The 25,860-nt window shown below is 40.8% G+C and overlaps 1 protein-coding gene across 1 annotated transcript in view; it reads right to left on the reverse strand.

Annotated features, from left to right (window-relative positions):
- The window catches only part of MBNL2 (muscleblind-like splicing regulator 2), a 163,101-nt gene that overhangs the window by 32,061 nt on the left and 105,180 nt on the right, over nucleotides 1-25,860 (reverse strand). Inside the window, exons 3-5 of the mRNA XM_006879567.1 lie at nucleotides 20,773-20,973; nucleotides 15,766-16,029; nucleotides 7,090-7,243 (exon numbers count right to left, since the gene is read on the reverse strand). Of these exons, the coding sequence (XP_006879629.1) occupies nucleotides 7,090-7,243; nucleotides 15,766-16,029; nucleotides 20,773-20,973 (619 nt within the window). The remainder of the gene's footprint in view (nucleotides 1-7,089; nucleotides 7,244-15,765; nucleotides 16,030-20,772; nucleotides 20,974-25,860) is intronic.

A 25,860-nucleotide genomic window follows, 5' to 3' on the forward strand; every position in this document is an offset into this window, starting at 1 on the left:
TAGTTCACACAATCTTTTAGAATCATTCACATTTCAGTACTAACACAAATATAGCTGACTCATGTTAAGATAGAGTCTCAGAACTCACTCCTCACAGTGCTTCTTATACTTTGTATTCATATATGTTGACAGTGATTCCACTAAGAATGGAATGCAGTAAAGCTAGAGTGTCCTTCCTCTAAGACCTCCAAGTATTGCACAGACATTATCAAGTTAGTGCTCCAAGGTTGGAAGTGGGTATTTTACAGATGAAAAATCTGAGGCATAGTAACTCCTGCAAGGTTGTGTCTGGTGTGAATCAAGGTGAAGGGCGGAAATAGAATTCTGTCCTCCAATCCAGGCTAGTATCCACCAATCTAGTCTTTACTAGATTACACAGATTTTACGGAATTATAAAGGAGCCCAGGTGGTGTAGTGGTTATGCACTCAGGTGCTCACCAAAAGGCGGGCGATTCAGGAGAAAGAAGTGGCAGTCTGCTCTATAGAGACGATAGCTTTGGAAACTTGGGGAGGCTGGGGGTGCTTCGCTGTCCTGGGAGGTCACCCTGAGTCTGAATTGACTTAGCAGCAATTTTATTGTTGTATCGAGCACTTTAAGCTTGTCTGTTTAACTGTAAACTGTCATATGACAACAACAACATGGAAAAAATACAATAAAAAATAGTCACTAAGATGTCATAATCACTACATCAAATTTTTGTGTGTCCCCAAACACAAAGACTACAGTTTCTGTAGTGAGAGACCCAGGTATTTTCTGCTACTAGATTCATTATAATGATAGAGTGGTGATTAGCATAAGTCCCCATCCTACACAGGTAGGATATGGCAGAGTTGGGATTGAGTTGGGACAAGGGCTAAAAATTCTACAAGAAAAAGGCTTTTGGCAAAACTCCTAGGAAATTCCAAGTGGGTAGGTGGGAAGTGAGGGAGGGGAGGGGTCGCCATTTCTTGGGAATATTGGCTTTACCTGAGGGTGATCTCATTAATATAACCAAATCAGAAAAAACTAACCATGAAGAATAATGCATGCTGTGGAGACCTGAAAAAGAATTGTATTAAAATCTTGAAAGGATTATTTGTTTCCAGTTCAAGTCCTTACGATGGAAATAAGGACTTAGGTAACTAAAACTTGGCTATCAAGCAGGTCCTGGGGATTGTGTTTTTATGAGTGTAGTCCTACCCATTTACAGTTCTAGAACTTCTGAGACACTAGGTGAGAAATAGGAGAGTGCTAGTTTTTCTTTCTCTGCGGGAGGTGTTTATACCTGAGGAAGATTTCTTACTGGTCTACATTTTGATCGGCTAACATCATTAGTAATTATTCGGGGAAAACAGACTACATATTTCTGGGCTACCTGTGGATTCTTCTCTCCCTCCAACATGTGTTAATATATCAACTTACACACACAATCAGACACACACTCCCCAAATCTCACTCTGGACACCACATTGTTCTCCAGTCCTTTCTTCAGTATCTGGAAAATTACCTATACATAACTTTCCACTCACTGTCATTCACTCCGTAAGTATACTCTCTCTGAGTCTGTGGATCCCAGGTTAACATATGGTGCCCAGGATGGTCTCCAGGTAGGTGCTTTTATCTGTCTAACCGCTCACTTGGGTCTCGACCTGAATGTCTCACAAGTGTCTCAAGGTTAGCACGTCTAGACATGAGCGTTCTCGGGGGTCAGTTTCTCCACCTTAGTAAATACTACTCAGCTATCGCTATCCACCTAGTAGTGCTGATCTACGTGAAAAGTTATGTCTGACACTGCTACTTCCCAAGGCCTGGTCATTAGTCTTGGCCATGTAATGGGCTTCCTAACTGGTCTTTGTGCGTCCACTCTTGTCCCTGTGTCTGCTGTGCACTCTGCTAGTGAAGTAAACCTTCTCAAATGTAGGTCTTGCCATTGCACTCAAAATGGGAAGGTGACTTCTCACAGCTTTTAAGGGAAGAGTCCATCAGGATCCACTCTCTGACGACCTCTGTTTACCCTATATCCCTCTCCTCTGGTCCTCATACCCAAGCAGATCGGTTTTCAATTATTTAGTACTGAAAACATCATGGTTTAAAATTTAGAAATTTAAATATATAGTTTATATATTTATATGTATATATATATATATAAATTTTTTACACTTTTATTTTATATATATAAATTTATACATATTTATACATATTGTTCCCTTCTAGAATTTGGAAGCAGGAGAGACATCCACTTCCAAAATAGCTTGCCTCCAGAAACTCTAAGAACGTGGAGAAACGATGAAAGTTATACAAGTGTTCAGGTCTTTCATTCATAGGGTCGCTATGAGTCGTCTATGACTCGATAGCACTTAACAATAACAACAACATGTCCAGAATATCACTTCCCATTATTTTTATCACCCAGATCTCAAGGAATATAGCACTTATTTATAAATATGTTCAATTTTTCTTTTACCTACTATTTTAGAATAGCTGAATCAGTTTCCTATTTTTGATAACTCATTGAAATATTTGTTTATAAATTTATGGCACTTTTAAAATTGCTAATTATGTATTAGGGAGTGGTGGTGGCCTAGTGATAAGGAGTTTTTCTTCCAACCCAAAAGTGCTTGGTTTGAATCCATAAGCTGCTCCACAGGAGAAAGTTGGGCAAGCTCCTACTATGGTATTTACTGAAAATTTGCTGGAGGGTCAGTTAAGGGTTAGTACTTAACACCAACAATTAGGTGTTAATTTGGATATTTATTTAACTTCCATCTCTTTTTCTCCAGTGTAAATTCTATGAGGGCAGGGATCAGGCATGCCTCGGTGGTCAGTGTGTGCATTGGGTGCTCTTGGTCTTTGGGGAGGGCTCTGTTAGTAGAAATATGTTCCTAAAAATGATTCAAGTACTCAGTGTGTGGATGATTTTATATACTAATCACGCATAGTGGATTCAAAATCCACTCTCTAAAAATCCACTCTCATTCTCTTGGATTCCCATGTGAAGAAACCCTCCTTTGCTATGCAGATAGATGTGATGGATATTGCCACATGAGCTGCATCCATGTGGGCTGGTATTGGTCATGTAAATGGGACTTTAGTTCAGGGTGCACCTGAAATTATCAACATTAATGTGACTACTGAAAACACACGGCTTTTGCCATGTGAGTAGCTGTCTTTCAGTATCTACCTCATCACCTTTTTAAGTCCTATCTCTGCCTTTTCCTTCTGCTATTCCCCCCTGCCCCGAATTCTCTCCACAGATTCCTTTAAGTGCTGTGTGCTACCCACAATGGAAAACTTCTAATCTGTTAAGAGCACTCTTCCCTCCCCAAGCTGCCACCCTTACCTGGGCTGCAGAAATCTGACTTATCTCTGAAAGTTACCCCTGCATATGCTATTGTCTCTTCCTCTCTCGCTTTAATATGGCTTTGCCTCTATCCTCAAATTACTCTCTTTGGGTTAGTAGTGTAACTCCCTAGGGACTACACCACAAGAGGCATCTCTATCATTTATATGTATATAATATATACTATGTAATATAAAGGGAGATTTGGTGGCTTAGTAGTAAGGAATTGTGCTGCCAATCCAAAGGTGTCTGGTTCAAATCCACCAGCTGCTCAATGAGGGAAATAAAGGCAATCTCCCTCAATGTGATTTATAGTCTCTGAAAATCAGCTATGAGTCATTTTCAACTCGCTGATACATAACAACAACATGTAATAAACATTTTTTAACCTAGTTCTGAAGTCCTTCGTAGTTCCATTCCTGGTTCTGAAACTCAGAACACACTTAGGAAACACTTGCTTACTTTAATGGACTGCATATATTAATACTCAGTTTGCTATGGCTATAAAGACATTGTTTCCACTGAACACTGATGTTGCTGATTGTCGTCCAGCTGAGCATGACTGATAGCAATCCTATGAACAAAAGGCTTGAAGCCTTTCTATAACTATCGACATTTATCAAAGTTCATAGCATTTCCAGATAGATCTTTCTATTTCACTTAAAACCACATTTCCCCTTATTCTAGTCTTTATTTACAATATAATATAAAACAAGGAAAGCTTAACTGAGTTTCCTTTGTTCTGACTTCAGAAATGTTTTCTGTATCAGTTATACAAATACTTCAACTTTTCTGTTAGTCAAAATCATCTGGATAATTCCATTAACTCTATGGTTCTACTTTGCCAATGTAGTCAGCCTCAGTTTACCCATCTGAAAAAAACACCACATCATGCCTTCCACGGACAGATCTGCAGTATCTTCGAAGAAATGAGATAATGTCTGTAAGAGTACTTAGACTGACTCAGAAGAAGCCTATCAAGAAATAATATGATGCTATTCTGCTAAATGTCAGTGGTTTTTTTGCCACTTCCTAACATAGCAAAAAAATTATAACTACTAGGTTAAAGTAATCTCTATCAAAAAGAAAGGAAAAAATTGGTATCTCACCCACTGTTAAGTACACTAGAATATCAATTAGGGTGATGATAATGGTTTCTGAGAAGAATATAATACTTTACATTAATATCCTCACAGGAGTAAAAATTAATAAATCATCCTCCATATTCACCCTGGGGGAATTTTAATCGTATACCCAAAAGTTTACTTGGAACAATCTTAAAACCAAGGGCAACTTCTACAACAACATAATTTGTTTCATATTATGATAATATTAATAAAAAGTATTTTTAGGAAGAGAAAAACATTTCAGTTTAAAAATTATGGGCTGATCATCTCTATATCACAAAAGAAATTTTATATGTATAGGTTAATTTAAAGATATTTTAATGAGAAAAATTGGCGACTAGTATAATTTTTAATGTGGTTGAAAATGTAGTCCACACCAAAGAATGTCTGAAATGAAAACCAAAGCCAAAATGAACACTAAAATTTCTATCATGGAATTAATGAAGAAACTGCTAGTTTCCCTTGAATAAATTTTTTTCGCTTTCATCCATATAAAAAGGCCTTAAAGTTGAAATACTATTTCAGAACATGAGAGACACATGTTTATGATATTTAGATCATTCATGTAAGGGGAAACACTTCTAATTCGCAGCCAAAAGTGAGGGCTAGGACCCACATTGTGTGTCCACAGAATTGAGTGTTGCCTGACACACCAGATCATTTTTTTTAAATGATCCAGCAGAGGGCGCAAGTACACAATCACAGCAACCCCCACAGCATCCCAATCCATTCCAGCAACCCGAATCAGGTCATCCCATATGGGATAGTATTCAGCTCTCCTTTGGAAATACTTTAGTAGTTTCCAAGTAAAGTGTTTTGAAATGTGGGTTATTTTCTTCCTGTGACTTAACAAATCAAGTCATTATGGCTTGGGACATTAAAATATACACTAGGGAATCTTAGAGTGAGTTGGCTTCTGAATGTCATAGGCACTCCTTGCAGATGGGAATGGCATTCTTACCAGTTCTTCAGAATCAGACTTGTCACTTACGTCTCTCCCCTTACTGTATATTCCTCTAATGTTTTTTTCCTTAAATGTCTAGAGCCCAAGACATCTATCTACAATGAAATGTTTGTAGAAATCACATAGAACATCGAGGTAAGTCTACCTTGTAGTGATTATGTGTATCTTGTTTCAAGTGAATGATAAGTTTTACTGTGCTATAAGTGCCTATGAATAGCGTTAATTAAGGCTTAACTAGGGTAAGAGTGAGGCTTCACTAAGTACTGGGTAAGAGATGACACTCTACTCCAGTCTATGAGTTTTAAGATAAGTGCAGAACTAAAACAAGTAGACTAAACGCTAAACAACATTTGGCTTATATTTTATTACTGCAAATACTGTTGTTAGTATGTTAATAATTAATTTCAAATGGTAGATTTTATACAATCACAGAGATATTGATGAAACTCCCTCTGATGGTAAGCCCTAGTATTTAAGATATTTCAGGAAAGCCCCAGTATTTAAGGAAGTCCATGATAAGCCTTCAGATTTCAACCACACGGAGTAGGACTGACAAACCTTTTTGGATAAAGTTTCTATTCATCCCAATTTACCCTCAACTCTATCCTAAGCTGGAGAACTTTTACTTGGCCACTGAGACCTCCCTGGAGGGTCTTCTCAGGATGGACTAAGCCACTTTCTGTCTGTGGCAGAGCCTAAGAGGTTAAAGCTAAGCATATTTGTAGTAAGTGTGTGTGTCTTTGTATGCTGTATGCGGGTCTGGGGTCAGGGAAGTGGGTAAAAAATGGGCACAGGACGGAACAAATCATCCTTTGGTTTCTCCACTTCTATCTGCCTTTTGGCGCCAAGCTCTAAAAGAGCAATCAACGAGCAACACGTGAGTTCAAGTGGACTTGTCAGAGGGCAGGGAGGGAGGTTCTAGAGCTTTTTCTCACGAGCTGTACCACCTTGAGAAGTCACTTCACATTTAGGGGGCCTCAGTTTTCTCATCTGTAAAGCAATCAGCAGGATGAGCGTTCTCTACGAACCCTTTAAGCTCCAAGCTTCTGTGAGCAGCATAATCTCTCTCTCAGTGAATGACGGCTGATGCTCCCCAGCCCCTAATATCATCAGGCATTGATGCAGCTATCTAGAACAAGAGCTCTGTATGTTTGAGAACTTGGTGAAAGTGGAGAAGGACTGAGAAAGTGGTAGGAAGGAATAAAAGAGTACAGGGAGTATAGGATTACTTTAATTTGATTAGCCTAGATTTGGGTTTTAGTGTTCTGAATAGAAAGATGAAAAGGTTAGTATTTACTGTCATTGCTGTTTTTAGGTCATTAAGTGTTAAGGACACATTTCAATTGTCACTCGCTAAAGGTCTTATTTACATAAACAAATTTCAGAGTGTTTGTGTAAATACAGAAAGGAAAAGCCTCAACTGCGGCTTGCTTTTTCAGCAGTTCAGTCACTTAGCTTGATGAACTATTTGGCTTTAGATTCCTAGCAGTCTTTAAGCTATCACTCAGAGCAGTTAAGTTCATCTAGATAGCTAGGACAATGAGGACGTTTCAGACTGCACTGGGCCCTTCAAAGCAGTCTAGGTGCCACCAAAGAGCTTAAAGGAATGAGAAGAAAGCACATGACCGGAAGGGCACATGAACACAGGACAGAGAAAGGCAACAGTAAGGACACATACCTGTTGGGATAAAGGCGGCGTGCTGTTGCAACTGGGCACCAGTCAGAGCCTGCTGGTAGTGCAAGACGCTGGGGTTAAAGACCGAACTGGCACCGTTGCCTTTTTCAAGGGCTTGTCTCTTTGGTAAAGGGTGTAGAGCACCAGGAGGGAAGGCCTAGGATGAAGAATTTGATACGACATGTAGAACTTAAAGTACACACAGCTTCAGTGTCCACAGAGATAATCAATTGCAACATTCTTTTTTTTTTTTTCTTAATGACAGCTAAGAAGATGCCTCTGCCATGCACCTTAATTTTAAACAGCGGCAATGTAAAATGAGTGAGAATTTGTTATTGAGAGCAAAAGCATGATTTCTGTAACCCAAAAACAGGAGCATCTCAACTCAGGAAGAGGAAAACTATCAAGCAACAACAACAAAAAAAGAAATGGCTTCAGCTCTTAAAATGAGTTAAACTATTCTACGGGGAAAAGAAGCATTTGTGTTATTATTAATACCTATTCTTTTCTTTAACTAATATGGTAATTTCTTGGATTTACAGGTTAATTAGAATTACAATGAGCATTTTCTTAGCCAAGTTATTCAAATTTGCTTCACTCTTTTGGAAAAGGTATTAAAATTTGTTAGGATTAATTTATTTCACATCTTACATATGAAATGAGATGGCTAAACACCTTATTGGATTTTTTCCATAAATTAACAATAATGATTGTTTGCAACCAATATTTTACAAGTAATACAAATCTCAGATGGTTCTCTGAAAAGCTACATGCAAAGCGAAAGGTGAAAGGTCAAAGTACCAGGTCTACAGTTGCTTCGAGAGGTCGCTTCATTGCTTTGGCAGTCGACTGAGTCTTTTAATAACAGGCAGCGAGCACATGATGGCAGTGGGCCAATGGGATTCAAGCGAATTAACATACAGGTAAACAGCAAGCAGAGGTGCATCATGGGAACGGCATTGCATTGTGGATAGGTGAGAAGGAAAAAAATATTCTGAATGCAATATACAACGTACAAAACACTAGGCATGCACAACAACAAAAATGTTCTCTAAAGAAATGAATATTACACCTTAAATTAGTATTGAAGCAAAAATGCATCTACTATACCTTAGTTAAAAGCATATAAGAGAGTAAAATATAGATGTTTGAAATTCAGGAAAGTTAATTAAAACAGCAGCTTGCATACACACCATAAGCACTTTTTATATTGCTTCAGAAAAAAAAAAATGCACAACTTTAAGGGCCATAGGGTTGAAGAACTTCTGATAAGTTAGTTTTCAAATATAAAGTAATAAATACATTAAGTATACAGCCCAAGTTGAAAAATTTTGTCAAGGTAATTTTTTGGTCCAGTGCTAATCTAACAAAATGAAGTGGCAAACTGAGACAAAAAAAAAAAAATTCAGGCAAAAAAAAAATATTCAAACACAAGATATTTTGGCAAAATTGTTTGGGTTTGGATCTTTATTTTTTTGTCTGAATCATACAGATAATTGTCTCAATTCTTCTCTTCACTCTGCTAGTGGGGATCTTCCAATGTAGAATAAGATTTCAGTCTTCAAACGTCTTCAATTTGACTGGTAATGTTCTAGAAATTCCCACTTTGATCCCATCATACATTCTCTAGTGACTAACTTATCATCTGTTCTATGTTCTCTACGATATTTAAAATTATAATTCGTGGCAAACAACTTACCATATTACACTAAGAAAACATCCTTTAGATAGGTATTCAGTGTCTTTGAGTATCACAACAATTTCTATTTTATGATTCTATTTGTGATCTTAGCTACAATGAGTGACTGACACAGCTAATGAGAATATGGAATTCTTGGCTAGAACAAGACCAATAGCTAAAAAAATAGAAAACAGCTAAAATAGCAAAGAATTGCTTCAAAGACCGCAGAGGTATAATAATGTTTTCAATGTACAACCATGCTTTTGAGCAGATAGCTACATTTAAACAGTTGAAATAATAACAGATGTTGATTGATGTAGACTGTAATAAAAATTTCCCTATACCTTGATAATTTTTGTAAAAAAAAATTTAAAAATTGTATGATGGAATTCTGTGAAAATAAAGACATTCAAAGAAATAGCTCTAATGCAAATTAAAAGAAAAATCCCTATATCATGTTAAGCACAATAGGTAAATCCCTCAGGTTCACTTGATAAACACAAATGTATATGGCTTTTCCCTAAACATCTGAGGTAGAACCGTGGCTTTTGAAATAGAATGTACCAGGACTAATTCCTTACAATGGGAAACACTGATACTCTCCTTGACAAATGAAGGGACATTAATCACTATCTGATGATTCAGAATTAAAAATATGGATGAGATAAAAAATAACTGTGGACATAAAAAAAAAGAGAGAGAGAAGCTAGAAAGAAAATAGAAAGGGCAATAGACAGAGAAGAGATTTAGAACAAGTGATAGAGGAGAACAGGTTAGAGTAGCCAGATTTGACACAGGCCATCAAAAAGGAAGTTGATGCTATGATGTGAATTGTGTGTATCTTGTAAAATCAACTGGTCACACGCTATGAAAAACTGATGAGTATGCACTACTTATTTTTTCCTCAAATTTCAGCTTGCTGTAATCCTCTCTGTTGAAACTCTTGTCTCTGTGTGGTTTTATAGCAGTACACAGAGCAGTTTTATTTTTGTTTAGGTCCAGTGAAATCTTCATTAAATCAGGTTTCAGTGCTATTGTGCTTGGGATTGCTATGAGTTACAGGCAACTTGACGGCACATAACAACACCACAATGGATGAACTCCTGCTCCTGACTTCCTCTAGTTCACTGAGAACATGAACGGAACTGTTCTAGTCAGAATCCGTGCTTCCTCCACTTTTCCCGAGCAGACACAGTTACAAAGCTAATCTGTTTCTCTTGGGCTGGCCTTTTAGAACATGATAATTAGAATCATGATCATATCTCCAAAGGCTAGTATTTATGAACAGAATTTGATTAATAATTCATCATGCAATGGAAGTCTCTGAGAAGAGAAAGAAATATTAAATATTTCTTCGTAGGATAATCACCTGGTAGCTTAATGATTTCTTCTAATCTCACTTTCACGAAACTTACTTAACAGCAATGAGAATGTATCATTGCAAGACTGCAAAGAAGCAAAGGCCTCTGGACTGAGCAGGCCAGCAGCGCCCGCCTTTCCACCACACCAAAGTGTGACACAGCCTTTTGCGTTTTCTGTTTTATCAAACAACGGGATGCTCTGGGACTGTGGTTGTTGTTAGGTGCCTTCAAGTTGAGTCATAGTGAGGCCACGAACCACGGGTGTGAACGCGGGCCTAGCCTGCTTCCTCCTCATTGCTGCTGTCACTGTGTCTGTCCATCTCGTCGAGGGTTTGCTGGTATTGTTAGCTGCTATCAAGTTGCTTCGGCTCATTGGGATCAAAATGCCACCGGATCCTGTACCACTCTCATAGTTACTACTGTGGCCAAACGCGCTGGTGTGAGCATTGTGCCAATACATCCCATTAGGAGTCTTCCTCTATTTCATTGGCCTTCTACTTTTCCAAGTATTATGTTCTTACCCAGGGACTAGCCCCTCCTGAGAACCCACCCAAAGTGAGACAAAGTAGACTGAGGAGGCAGAAGACGACGTACCAGCAGCCCGCTCTTGGTGGCTGCAGTCAATTTGTTGGTTCACAGTGATCCCATCCACTGCTCTGCGGACTCGTCCTGGTTGTAATCTTTATAAAGGCAGCACTGCTGGCTTTTGCTAGATGGATTCGAACCACCAACTTTTGGATTAGCAACCAGTTCCAAAGACTTGAGTCAATTCGGACTCAACAGCAATGAGTTGAGTTTGAGCTGGGGACAGAACCCGTATTACAGCAGTGTGGGCACATTCATTCTTGCTGGCCTCACCAGTGTGGTGGCTCTTCTCCATTCTAGGCCCTCTCAAGATTTGTGAAAGTGGGTGAATAAGTAGGAAGAGGCCCTCCATGCAGCCAGGTGTTTCTTTTTCTAGGTCTGGAAGAATCCAGCGTGGAGATAAGGCAAGGAAACAAGAACCCAGCACCCCAGGTGTTACAGGCACGTATGGCGGGACAGGAAACCCCATGACATCAGTGGAGCTGCCAGTTTAGGATGGAATTCGAAGTTCCTGTACATGTTTTTTTGAACAATTGAATGTAACTAACAGATGGCAGGTCATCCTGTTTCCTTTTATAAAGCACTTTCCTCCTTGTGTTGCCCCATTTTATTATGTAAAAAGAAAATGTGCTTGCTTGAAGATGAGGGGGGTGTGTGTTGAAACTACCAACAAGAAGCTCTGCATGGCTGATTTTCATATTTAAAAACTTCTGATGAGGGCGAGTCTCATGTTTTAAGAGAGAGAATAAGATTCTAACGAAGTGAAATGTCTTTTTTCTACAAGCAAGGCTCTACTTTTTAAAATTTATTTTTCATTCAAGTACTCATATACACTCTATCTTATAACATTAAATATCATAAGTCAGGACTCTGTGAGGATTTTTTGTTTTTGTTTTTATTAAAATGGAGTAAACAGATCAAGAGAAGGGAGAAATTCCTCCTGGAGAAATGACAAGGTAATATGGGAATCCTTCAGGTCTGGGCAAATAAGATTTTCGTTACTTTCTGTGTACTCTCACCAGTCTCATTTTTTTTTCCAGTAAGGATATAAAACAATAGTTTCTCGTCAGTGAACTGATACATCTTGCTGCTGTAGTAAGAAGACTGACTTTTCCCAACCATATCTTTCAAATGAGCCTCTCTTTTCAATTAAAAAGGCAGAGAAGATGTGGCAATTTTCATGTCATCATCAGAAAGCAGCTGGCTTTTGTCCTGAAACTACATTTCGTTGGGTTGTCTTTGAGGATGTTGCAAGATCTCCTGAAATATCAGAACGCCAGATCTGGGCACAGTGCATTCATCCAAGAAACTATGGTGACTGTGTTCTGACGTTCTCTGCTGTAAACTTTCTCTAGCTTGATGGATAGAACGTGAAACTAGCAGACAGAACCAAGGCTCAGATAAGGTCAGTGAATCTGCAGGTCTTGATCAGTACCGGGCTTTGGTTTGCTTGTTTGTGTCAATGGCATTCGAGGAATGTTAGCTGCTGTTGGCTTGATTCGCACCTCTGGAGATTCCATGTCCCTTACGGTCCTCAATGCTGCAGAGCAGCCCCAAGCTTGCCTTTTGAGGTTCCTCTGAGCGGGTTCGAATCTCTAGCCTTTTGGTTAATAGTCCAATGCACAACCATTTGCACCACCCAGTGGCTCCAATTAAAACATAAAGAAAACAAAGCCTAACACTGCTGTCCAGTTAGCTCTGACTCACAGCAACCGTCCAGAACAGAGTGGACTGGCCTCACAGGATGCTGAAGGCTGTAAATCTTAATAGCAGCAGACTGCCTTTACTGTTTTCTGGAGAGGGTGGTAGGTTTGAACTGTCAACTTTTTGACTCATAGCTAAGTGTTTTAACCACTGTGCCATTAGGGTTTATCCACTTAACATGAGGACTTTCCCTCTTCCATATCTTATGAACTTTCTCTCATAAGTTATTGGCCCCAGGCCACAGAGATGGTCACTGTCTCAGGCTAACCGGTCACAGTATCCTAGTATTATGACCTATGACCGTGGGGTCTTGTGCAGGAACTGACTTTGAAAGATGAAGTTGACACATCAAGACAGTCAGAAAAGAGGAAGATGGATGCTGTGTCCAGACATCTAGACACACCTGAGCCCAGTTTTAAATCCACTCCCTTTGATGGATACTTCATGATCTAGGAAGGCTCAACTTTTTTTCCTTTTCTTTCATTTAAGTTAATCCAGTTGGACTGTGCCTCTGTAAACAGAGTTCTAACTAGATGGAGTATATCCTGGAGACCTAGTTATCACTTACAATAGGAATTCCATTTAAAAAGTGTTCTTAGTGCCCAAAAATCAGCACATCAATTAGGATATGCTGGAGGTGACCTGAAGTAATAATTACAGTGAAAATAATCATGCTTTTCAGAGGATGTGCTCGTTAATAAGAAGGTGGGAAATGGATCCCATGAGCTCTGGATGGAGCAGTTGTACTAACTCAGAAGCTTGAATCTGACAGTTTCAATCGATACAGAAAAAGATGGGCCAACTCCGCTCATGTGATTGAAGGCCTCAGAAACTCAACAGTCAGGTTATAAGTTGGTTCCAAGTTGATGGCAAAGAGTATGTGCTAATGTTTAGCAGCTTCCAGTGGCCCTTCCAGACTAAGACTAGGAAGAAAGGCTTGGCAATCCACTTTTGAAAAAAAAGTCCGAGAAACCCTATCCATCATGATCCTGCTGAGCAAGCTCGTGTGTGATTTCCAGCCTCAAAAACCCAATGGGACGTCTGCTATCCGTCGATTCCTGCTCAACAGCAGTGACGTGAGAGAAGGGATCCCGGGCTGAAAAAGTGTATAAAACATATTTTCTCTCTCAAATAGTATTTTTATTGTCATTAACTTCCCAGTTTACTCTCTAAGCCCCTCATTATAATTATTATCTTCTGTTTTGAAAAGAATTTTCTTACGAAAACAATCACAACAAAAGAAATGTTTTGTACTGACTCTTCTATGTGGAGGTGTAAATCTCCACATATAGAAGACACACAAGCACAAAAGGCGAGGATGTGTCCAATGAGAGAAGACTGAGAAGAGCACAGACAAGCAGATGAAGGGACCCCAGAGGAAAAACAAGGGAGACGCATGGAGTCCCCAGTGGCCAGCATGCTTGGAAACAACTCAGGTCAGGAGGGTCCAAAGCAGCACAGCCCAGTAAACACTGAGCCCACAAGGGCAGGCTCTCCCTCACCTTGCTCCCTAATACTTGTCAGAAGACCAGGCTTTATCAGTGTTTGTGCAAAGAATGCTGAGTAATGATGAACTTGTTTGCATTCTGATTAGGTATCAATGAATGACGTACTTGCTAGTTAGAACAGCGTGTTTTTAAACTGTATCTTTCATCTCAGAAGCCTTGTCTCGCCTTCCCAAAGAGGCGGTGGCCACAGAGTTCTTTCGGCCCCAGGGGACCCTATTATACATTTCCAGCGTGTCACTGGGGAGCACTATTGCATTCATCTGTTTGGATGATTGCAGGTTCTTAAAAAGTGGCAAGCTCGCTGAGGGCAAGGGGACCTGTCCATTTCTTCTACCCAGAAAGTGCCTGATGCATGGCAGCTCTCAACAGAAATGAAGGGAAGGGAAGGGAAGGGAAGGGAAGGGAAGGAAAAGGAAAGGAAAGGAAAAGGAAAAGGAAAAGGAAAAGGAAAAGGAAAAGGAAAAGGAAAAGGAAAAGGAAAAGGAAAGGAAAGGAAAGGAAAGGAAAGGAAAGGAAAGGAAAGGAAAGGAAAGGAAAAGGAAAAGGAAAGGAAAGGAAAGGAAAGGAAAGGAAAGGAAAGGAAAAGGAAAGGAGAGAAAGGAGGGAGGGAAGGAGGGAGGCACTATGACCATGATGTGATACTAAAACAGATGCCTGGTAAGCTAGATATTATATAAAGGAGGAACTTCAACACCTAGTGTTGTTTTGTGTGTGGAGTGCTTTTTTTTGCCTTTCCCCTAAACTTTGCTACGTGATATAATCACCTGAAAAGATTCCAAATCCCAGGCCAGACACACATCAGACCATCTAAATAGAAAACTCTGGGAGGAGGGCCTTATCTCTGACCCTTTCAAAACCCTCAGGTGATGCCAACCAGCAGCTGATTTAAACGCAGTGATCCAGGCGGATAGGTCTCTGACATTCACGTGCATGCGCAGAGCCTTGGGACTATATTTAAATACAAGCTCTGATCACAAGGTCTGGTGGTGCCTGAGGGTCTGAAGCCGTAGCAGGTTCGCAGGTGATGCTCATGATACTGGTCTCTAAGGTGTTGTCACCGGGAGATGCGGGCGCTTTTCCCCAGCTCACAGGTGACGGAGAATAAGGCTGCCTCTGCTGGTCTCCAAGGACCAGTCAGGCTAGATGGAGGCAACTAGGGAAAGCAAGGCTGGATTGCAGGGTGGTGCGGGGTGTGAGTCTTCCCTAGCACCAGCCAGGCCACTTCCATGTTCATCCATCCCATGAACTGAGACTCTGCACTAAATTTCACTTTGGGGAAGGAAAGTTTGACAAAATGGCTCTTTTGGTCGATAAATGAATAGCATTTGGTAGAAAGCGCCCCAGTCGCTGATTGTCCCTGTTGCTCTGTGTCTCTGCCACCTCTCTTCCAGTGGCAGCGAGCAAACGCGGTTGCTTTCTGGCACTCAGCAGCGGCCCAGATCCATTTCCCCTTGTCATAAGCTCCAGTGCCCATCTCCTGTTTACCACCTGGATTTCTGAGCCCCTCTCTTAAGAAGTAATCAAGCCAATACATTTCAGTCTCTCGGCCAAGCTGGGAGCCGTGAACAAAACTCCCTGTCCACCTGTGGTTACCTGTGCCCGAGGGATTTATTTATTGCACTGAAGAAGTGAAAGAAGGAGGGGGAAACACAACAAAATAATAAAGGGGAAACAACACCACAGTTTACGCAGCACAGCAGCAGGAATAGCAGCCTTCCAGATTTCCCAACTGTTTTTGAAGAACAGAAAACTTCTAGCGTCTCTGCCCAGCCCTGCCTGGCAGGATAGGGGGCAGGGGGCAGCGGGAGGAAGACGGGCATGGCGGGTGCCCCCCACTTACCATGACTGTGGCCGCAGCTGCAGCCGCCTGGGCAGCCACTGCAGCTTGGCTGGCTTGGTGCTGGGCAGCTTTGATTTTGGCCTGCAAGTGTGCAGGAGGGTGAAAATATTTGCATTTCTCCCTCATGCAACGCCCCTTTATGTAATCCATACAAACGGTTACGGTGTTGTCGTTCGTGTCGATCATGGTGCTGTCTGCAGGGTGTGCGAAGCGGCAGTCGGTCTCCCCCCGGGCGCAGTTGCCTCGCTGGAACTCCCTGCATACCTGGGGACACAGGGGTGAGAGGGAACGATGCAGACAGAAGGCCAGCAGCCACTTGCGTTAGGAACAATAGAATCCTCAGAGTGGCTATGAAGTGCCGTTTATAGCAACATTTTCATTCTCCAGACCCAATAACTAGAATCCTGATGGATGAATTGGAATTGCGCTCTGCCCCCTTTTCTGGGGTAGAAACCTATGTTGATAAATAAGCCATAATCTGCAATATAGCTAAAACAGCAGAAAGGGGAGGGGGGGAAATGCCCCTGGGTAGCAAATAGGGACACACACACACTTTTTAACTCATTGCTATTGGTTCAGAATCTGACTCTTAGTTCAACTTCTAACATGACTTTGGAGGTTGTAAACTGCACTGGAGGAGACTGTCCATCTAGCCCCAGAGGAGACACTGGTGGAATTGAACTGCCAGAGAGGCACCGCCTGTGTTAGCAGGACAACACCCTACAGAGACGGCTTTTTGGGGGCCAACTGAATGAACGTTGCTGGCAGCCCTGCAGTAAGCAAGGTTCTCAGTGCCATTTTTTCCAATAGTGTCTGCTCAGTTCATGTCTCGGACTCCAATTTTGGTGAGTTTCACAATATTTCAAACTTTCCCATAATGCTATTATAGACTGGGGAAAGCAGAGGGTCAGTGAAAGAGAGGAAGACCCTCAACGAGGCAGACGGACATGGTGACTACCAGAGACGGGGACGATGGTGCAGGACAGGGCAGGGTTCTAATGTGGGGTTCACAAGTTGGGCTATAATTCAGTCATAGTCCATGTGCCTGTACGTAACACCACCACCACCACTGTGGATCTCAGAGACTACAGTGTAGTTAAACGTAACTTTTACATGCAGATTGTGTCCCTCATCATCATGTTTGATTGTTTGCTGTACTGCAGTGGTCTGGGACAGAACCTGCAGTATCTCTAAGATATGTGTGTATACTTTAAGTGTGTATGCATATGACATATGTACACAAACATACACAAAGATATTTATAGCATATTGTCAAGACAGGAGGTTTAGCTCTCTATTTTTAAAAATGTATTTACATATGAAAAATGGATAATATCCAAACATATATAATAGAGATCTATGATGAAGCTTTGTCTCACATACTTTGGGCATGTTGCTAGGAGAGGTTATTCCTTGGAGAAGGACATTGTGCTTGCAAAGATGGGGCGGGGGTTGAAAAAGAAGAAGATCTAATCTGGTGGACTGTCACAGTGGCTGCGACAAGGGCCTTCAGGGTGTCAGAGATTGTGAGGATGGCACCGGACAGGACAGGCTTCAGTCTGGTTGTTCATAGGGTCACTGTAAGTCATACTCGACAGCACCTAACAACAACAACAACAATACAATCCTAGTGGCCTGGTGTATAATGTATTGGACAAAAATGTGGGAAGTTCTAATCTAACAGCTGTTTAACTGAGGATGATAGGCTGTGTCTTGTCATAAGTATGGCAGCCTCTGAAAAAGTATGAATTGGAATTGACTTGATGACAGTAAGTTTGCTTTGAGATGCCTAGGCAGTATCTCTGTGTCTCTGCCTCTGTGTGTGTGCGTCCTTGAATCCCCCATCTTGACAATCCTCTATAGCATTGAGAGAAGGTATAGGTTTTGCCTGGAGGGATATTTCCACCCTACATCAGGTCACAAGGCCATCGCTATACAATCCCAAAGAGTATCCAAGGAAATGACAAGCATATCCTTTCTCTCTCCAAGGATGGGGCATGGGGTAGGTTAATCTGAATAGTCCATGACTCTACTCACAAATTTAAAGAACAGAAATATCCAAGACATAACACTTTCAGTTAAGGTCAATATATTATTATTTTTAAAAGTATCATCCAGCCCCCCCCCCAATTTTTTTTCCCCAAAAAGATAAAAAAGGAGATACAATGGTGGCCTAGTAGTAAAAAACTGTGCTTCAATCACAAAGACATGTGGTTCAAATCCACCAGAAGGATGAGCAATCTCCTCCTGTGTGATATACCACCTTTGAAAAACCTCTGGAGGGTAATCTATGAGTCTTTCTGACTAAATGACATACAAAAACAAGAAGATTATATTATATAAAGGAAGGTTTGTTCCAAAATATAATGTTTTCAATTCTCCCCTGTAATGTAAATAGCAAGGATGACAACATGTATATTTCTGATATTTATCAAGATCATTTTCAAGGAAAAATTAGTTGTATTATTAATTTCTTTTTAGACTTCACATCAAAAGTCAGTCTATTGTAGTGGTGCCTCATATCTTGAAAACCTATGACGGTATATGAAGGGTCATTGACATGAAACTCAAGCCCTGTGAAAGGTAAACATATTTTGAAATCAAGTTTTGCTGAGCAGTGGCCAAGTGAGTTTGAAGTGGGAGAAACCACAAAATTGCCAATCCTTGTCTCCCACCTGTGGTTATTAGCTAATATTCTATCTTTAGCTAATAAAACACAAAATAAATAGGAAAAGAGACTCCCACGGATTCTGAGTAAGCCTTCCTCTATAAATGGAACAAGTGGAGTCTATCCCTGCATCATAGGTGCAGAAAACCATCGATCATTTATCTAGGGGTTCTGTGTAGACCACTGCTCTTCAGACTTCATTTCGAGTTTGAAACGAACTGAACACTGCTCTGGTAAAGTCACGGTAAATGATTTCTGCACGTGTCTTTGTCTAGAAGGACTCCATTCCCAGTGCCTCTGACTTCTAACTCAGCCACGTCACCTATTGAACACGAAGGCTCAATAGATCCAGCAGGGGGAGCCCCAAACAACAGCCAGTTGTATCTATTCACTATTCATTGTTAAAGGCGTGATTGTTTTCAATAGAGCTTAGAGCTTACAGTTTGAAGTCCATAAACTCTAAATTGAAGCATCATGAAATATACACTTAATATATATTAAATTAGAAATTAATATAGAACATTATATTCATATATGTTTATATAATTTAAAAAGAAAATATTGGGAGACTTTTTAAAATTTTATTATTGTGTGTGTGTGTGTGTGTGTGTGTGTACCATCAAATTGGATTTGACTGGTACAGGAGAAGATTGCCCCTCCTTCTGCAGGAGATCATCTGGTGGATTCAAACCGTGTACCTCTGGGATTGCAGTGCAGCTTCTTTTCTAGGAAAATAGTGTTATATATTTATTTATATATAAATATTTTTTGTTTAAATTTTTGAATTCTAAAACCTTTTCAGGACAACAGGCAGAAACATTTCATTATCCTTAAGACTTACTTGTTGGGTCAATATTTAGACTACTGTCCATCAAAAGAACATTCTTGAGTGACCCAACATAAATACAATGGACATCCTAGCCTTAGACACATGACAGAATCACTTAATGAATCTAATCAGTGGTGGAATGAAACAATCTCTTCGGGAAACCTATTTGAGTGCTCTGCTAAGTTGTCATTGTCATGTAATAAGACAAATGGATGGAGATTTCCGAGCTCAGGTGGCATAGTTGAAGGAGTTGCCCTACAGAAAGGCTGTGTCTCTCTGGTGGCTGGAAACCAGCACAGGGCTCCTGGGGAGAAGGATGGACAGTCCCCTCATGCGTGATCTGTAGCCTCCAGAAGCCCACTGCGGGGTCAGCTACGAGGAGGTTCCATCTCAACAGAAATGGGTTTGAGTTTGATTAAAGAGAAACTTGACCCAACAAAGTAAAGGCAAGGCATCTTCACTCACACCTTAAGAATGATGTCGTTAGAAGATATAAACTGTATTAAATTTTATAGTACCCTTGGAGTTATGTGAATAAAGATAGAACCAAATTTATCTAGGATCTAACATCTCCCTATTACCAGTGACCCAGGGCTGATACTTGCTACAGACTGAAACAGAAATACTCATCCTTGAAACTTTGAAATATGATTATATGCAGGAGGGATTACCTACTGAGCAAGGCAAGGCAGAGTTTACTGCGCTGACTTGCTAACTGAAGTGAATGTATTCACGCTGCATTGTCTTTCACCACATCAAAGGTTCCGTCTCTGGCATCTTTCTCCCATTCCCACGACATCTTCCTACAGAATCAAAGCCTCTTTTCAAACTTAGAATTCTCGATAGCAACAGTGTGTGCAGTAAGCATGAGCGTGCTGAGTTTACGTATTTATCTGTAATGAGTAGTTCACACCAAGCCCATGTGAAGTGGTTGTACAGAGGAGTAAAAAGGCAAAAGTAAGCTCACGCTTAACTTGTTTTTTGGGTGATTCACCCTTGAGTACTCCAACAGGGATGTCGTCCTCGTCCCACCTTTCTTTATTCCTTTCCCTGCTCCTGCCCGAGTGCACCTATTACTCTGATTGCTGGACCCCTGCCCAGCTACCCCTGGACCTCTCCAGGATGCAGCAGAGATTATAGTTTATCAGGAGGGCGCTCTAAGACATGAATTGTGATTGATCCAGAGGTTGGTCCTTACGTATTTTACACGGAAACACAGTTCCCATGCAAGGAATATACATTATTTAGTCAAAGATTTATGTGATATACTGTTCACCTTTGGATTAAAGTTCTTCTTTCCCCATGGATTATTTTGCTTTCATTTTGAAGCCCAGGATTGCACTGGTGTTAGGTATGGGTCCATGCGTATGGGTACCCAGGCTTGCTGTTCGCGTGCGCATGCGCACATGCAGCTGTCTTGCAGGACTACTTCCCTCCAGCGCTCCCCTATACAGAAGTGCCCTCCCTCCACACACGCACACACATCTCATACCCCAAACAACCACAGTACCTCCAGCTTGTCAGTCCTGAGAAGTTTCTGAGTCGCAGTTGAGCCCGGGACAGTGACAGGTGGGCTTCCAGGGACAATAACAGGTGTGGTGGGTAGAATTTCCGTTGGGACTAACCCAACTCCAGGGGTGACAGGTGCTAAGTAAGGAGCAAAGCTAATAGCTGTGTTTGTCCCGATGGCAGGACCTACAGGAAAGGTGGGCTGTTAAAGACAACACAAGAAAAAGATTCACTCAGAAGGAAACGCTCGGAATCTGCCAGCAGGGGCCCATTTGAGCACATTTTATTCACCAGAGACAAGACTTATTGTGTCAGCTGCATAAATCAATGCTGATCTGTAAACATTCATTAAATGTTCCTTTTATATTCTGGTTAATGAGAATGAAATCTATATAAATCCTTTCTTCCCCAAACCATACCAAAAAAACACCATGGGAGTGCATCATAGAAATCTAATTACAGGGAAAGGATTAAAATCTTATGTTTATGAAAGTGTTCTCAAGAAAAGAAAATAATAATTTTCACCCTAATTACTCATCATTTGAAACTATTGAATGTTAAGACACTGAAGTAGCAAAGCCTACAAAGTAGTAACTCTGGTTTCTTTCGTGCGTCTCCCACAGAGAGGGAAACACACACACAGACAACCTAACTCCAGCTGGATCTTCATGGGAACCAAGTTTACACAGTCTCATGGTTGGGGCTGACTTGAGATTTCATTTTATTCAGATTTACCAGTATGTTTCCATATTCTGAGTCTAGATTATCTATTATTGACAATCACAGTTTTTATACACATCCACTTCCCCCGTCCCCTTTTTTTGTCTAGCACTTTGCTTTAGCCCTCATGATTCAACCTTCCTTTCCTGAAAGATTGCACGAGTTTGCACTTTTTAATGGCCATTGGAAATTGGTTTGGTTTTTCTGGTCCCCACATCAGTACAATAGTGTCAGTGAGTACAGGTAATGTCTGTCTTCCTGTCTGTCTACCTACCTACTTCCCTCTCTGCCTCCCTCCCTCCTGATTCTGTCTCAAGCTCCCCTCTGTCAAGTTTCTGAGCCTAGAAATCCAGATGGGAGCCGAGTGCCCATCCTAACTTCTACCTCATGGGATATAGGATAATATATTGATAATTCTTCAAAGATCCAATGGGGAAAATGTAAGTAATTCTGCCTTTCAGAAAGGAAATAACATCTATTTCTGAGAACAACAAATTTCATTTCAACTTTAAAGAACTATTGAGGAAAAGTTGAGATAATAGATACAGATTTTTTTTCCTAAGTATAGATTTAATATTGAACTGGACTTGATATCTGCTTGTTTATTGTGTGTATGGTTTGAATTATGGATTGATTTGTAATCACATTTACTGCAAGGACAAGTGTGAAGATACTTGCAATCACATATTAATACAACTTTCTAACCCAGAACTGTGCGCTTACTGCCTACAAAGTGCTTCTCAACTTGCATGTTGTGGCATCATTACTGTTGTCTATTTATGAATGTGAGTGAGATTTTAAGATGTTTTTAAAAAATTGTGATTTTATTAGAAGTTTACAGAAAAGTTGGATTTTCATTCATTTATTATTGCACATTTTTCTCCCTACCCACTCCCAGCTCACTTTAAAAAATAAATCATTCATTCTTGCATAATTTCCTCCCTCCCTAAAATCAATTTTTAAACTCGTAAAAGTGCCTTGTGGAACAGTCAGGTGGTTTGTGATTAGCAGCTAACTTAACCATATAGTGGTTTAAACTGACCCAGGAGCTCGGTGAGGAAAGGTCTGCGGATCTAGCTCCATTATTTTATTTATTTACTTGATATTTATTCATTTCCATAAAAGTTGTTTGGTAGGCACCCTCAAGTCAATTTTGACACATAGTGATCTCATATGTTAAACAGAAATGTGCTATAGAGCTTTCTCAGCTTTGGTGGCTTAGTGGTAAGGAACTAACCGCTACTACTGCAAAGGTACATGGTTCGAATCCACTACTTGCTAAGTAGGAGAAAGATCGGCAATCTCTTCTCTTGCAATTCCTTTGAAAACTCACTGGGGTGTCAGGTATGGGTCGGTTCAGACTCAACTGGACATGGCAACAACAACAACAACAATAATAGAGTTTTCTAGGTGGATCTACTGAGTGGGTTTGAACCATCAACTTTTCACAAACAGCCAAGCTCTTCCCCTTTGCTCTAGCAAAGCTCCTGTGCAAAGCAACTTTGTGGAGCAGTTGTGCTCTCTGTTACAGGAAGTCACTGCCCCAACTGCACAGCGGCTAACATCAACAACAACATTTATGGCTTAGAATGAGCTTTTAACATATGGATAAATGGCAATCTATGTTTACTAGGCAATTAAAAAAAATACAGATAGTTGAAAAATTACTAACAGTCATGTCAGAAGAGAGTAAATCACTGCGAATTTGGGTAGTGAATTCTTGGAAGGGCTGAAAATTCCTACTGAAGAGGCTAGAGGCTGGTGGGGTAGCTAGGATGCTACCTCAGCACTCCCAGAGGGCTCTGAGATCTGTACCTCCCCCCACCCCAACACACACACTTCACTGACAGGGAAAGTAACAACATGAGATCCAATCTTGGGAAATAGATGTCATTTGGCACTGTTCCTTCTTTAACCTTCTACAGAATTTTGTATGTGTGCTTCTTCAATCTTTCGACTTATTTGACTTATAATGATAGACATTTTCATTAGAAAGTTGTGATTTTCAATTATTGCACCAAACCAATCAACAAACCCACTACTATTGAGCCTGTTCCAATTCATGACAAACACCCGCCTCCGCCCCCCCACCCCCCGATTCCAGAGGCAGGAAAGCTTTACAGGAAGACACTCCTTCATCATCTGGCTGCCATAGATTGAGGGGGAAATTATACTACATGTGTAATTTAAGCATAGAAGTGAATATTTATAGAAAAGAACCTTCCACACTCCTCTCCTTTTGACTACTAGCCAGCCCAGGGCCAGGCAGTAAATCAAAGTAGACCCACCTCCATCCAGTGGACTGTGACTCATGGTAACAGGAACATCAGGCCAATGGGTTTGAACTGCTGACCTTTTGTGCAGAAGACCAATTGTGCCACCAGGATAAATGTTGGTGATATTAATGCAGCTTTTACTTTGACTCATATCAGAACCCTAAAGTTCTTTCCAGAAATCTTTTTTTATATCAACAAATTCATTCCAATCAGCTAAACTTTGTCTTCAAAAATAAGTTACTTGTTCATCTAATTTAATATTCTAAAATAAGCATCACTTATAGATATGTAAAAAATGCTGTCATTTTTAGAGAGGTTATTTATATTGTTATTTAGGACATATATTTTAGATTAAGCAAGACAGCACATTACTCTTATCAGTTATTCATTTTTTATGCTGGGCAAGATACTAATTAACCTATTGGAGCTTCCTTTTTCTCAAGTACTGATGGGCTGTCATGGCAGAGGGCATCGGGAGTCGCATTGCTAATCCCAAAGAGGCAACTTTCTAGAAGTTCGAATCCACCAGGGACTCCAGGGAAGGAAGATGAACAGTCTCCTCTGGGGTGATTTACAGTCTCAGAAAACCTGATGGAGGGTCAGCTGTGAGTCAGTTCGGACGTGGAGGCAATGAGCTGAATGATAAGCAGAGCTTCTCAGTTTAAAAGCTGTTGTTGTTTTTCTTGTTATGTGCCATCAAGTTGCTTGTGACTCAGCGACCCTGTGCACAAGAGCCCTAAATGCTGTTCTATCCTGTGCCAACCTCACTGTCCCAAACACACTCATTCCCACCACTCCACTCACAGAATCGATCCATCTCACCTCTCCTGCACCGTCCCTCCACTCTCCCAAATATGATGTCCCTCTCCAAGGACCAGTCCCTCCTCGCAACATGCCCAAAGTATGTCAGGCGAAGCTTCAGAATCCTTGACTCCAGCGAACATTCTAGCTTCACCCTCTCCAGGACAAACCTGCTTGTTCTCCTAGCAGTCCATGGTATATTCAACAATCTTCTCCAGCTCCACAGCTCAAAGGCATCAATTCTCTTTCTATCATCCCTATTCACTGTCCAAACTCTCCGATGCATCACATGTAATTGCGAAGACGTTAGCCTGGATCAGGCGCACCTTAGTCTCCAGCTTGACATCGTTGCTCTTCAGTACTCTTGATAGGTCCCTCACAGCCGTGAAAAAAAAGTGCTCATTTCTCTTCCCATTTCCCACAGGCAGAACTTCTCCACAAACAGCAGTGATCATGGGTCGAAAGAGCCTTGGTGGTTAACGTATTCAGTTGCTAACTCAATATTGGCTGTTAGAACTTCCTAGCCTCTCTGAGAGTCAAATGTGACAGTCTGTCTTAAAGAGTGCAGCTGGAAAATCCTATGAACAGACCTGCTCTGTCCTAGAAGGACATTGTGAGTTGGAACTGACTTGATCATCATGGGTTTTCTGGTTACAAAAGTTAGTGTTAACAGGGATTGTATAACAGTGAAAGAATTTTTCTTTTACTTTTCAAAGAGAAGAATGAACTGGAGAGGAGAGAGTGGGCAGGGAGAAAAGTACAACAATGAATGAATGGAAATCCAAAATCTCTGTAAATTTTTTATTAAAATTAATAATAATTTAAAAAGATGTGTGAGTCAGAAAAGAAAAAAAAAGTTCTTTCCCCTAATCAACCAATGATTACGTACTGTTGAGTAAGTACTGACTCTCAGCAGGTTTTCAGAAGCAGTAAATTGCAGGAGAGAAGATTGTCCATCCTTTTCCTTCAGATCAGCTGGGGGATTTGAATCATGTGCCTTTGAGTTGGCAACACAACTCGTTACCACTAGGCCACCAGAGCTCCCTCGAATCAGTGAAGTGGCATAATAAACTGTTTTATTGTTGTTAGAGGGAGCTCTGATGGCTTAGACCCTATGAATAACAGAGCTGAGCTTTGTCCTATCTTGTGCCATCCTCATCATGTCTGATATCCTTGGGTCTATTGCTGAAGGCATTATGTCACGTCATCTCGTCGAAGGTCTTCCTCTCTTTCACTGACACTCCTCCACCTTTCCAAGCATGGCATCTTCTTTCAGAGACCAGCCTCTCTTA

Source organism: Elephantulus edwardii, unplaced genomic scaffold (genome assembly GCF_000299155.1).
Source record: "Elephantulus edwardii isolate Elephantulus edwardi_28Jun2011 unplaced genomic scaffold, EleEdw1.0 scaffold00004, whole genome shotgun sequence".
NCBI lineage: Eukaryota > Metazoa > Chordata > Mammalia > Macroscelidea > Macroscelididae > Elephantulus > Elephantulus edwardii.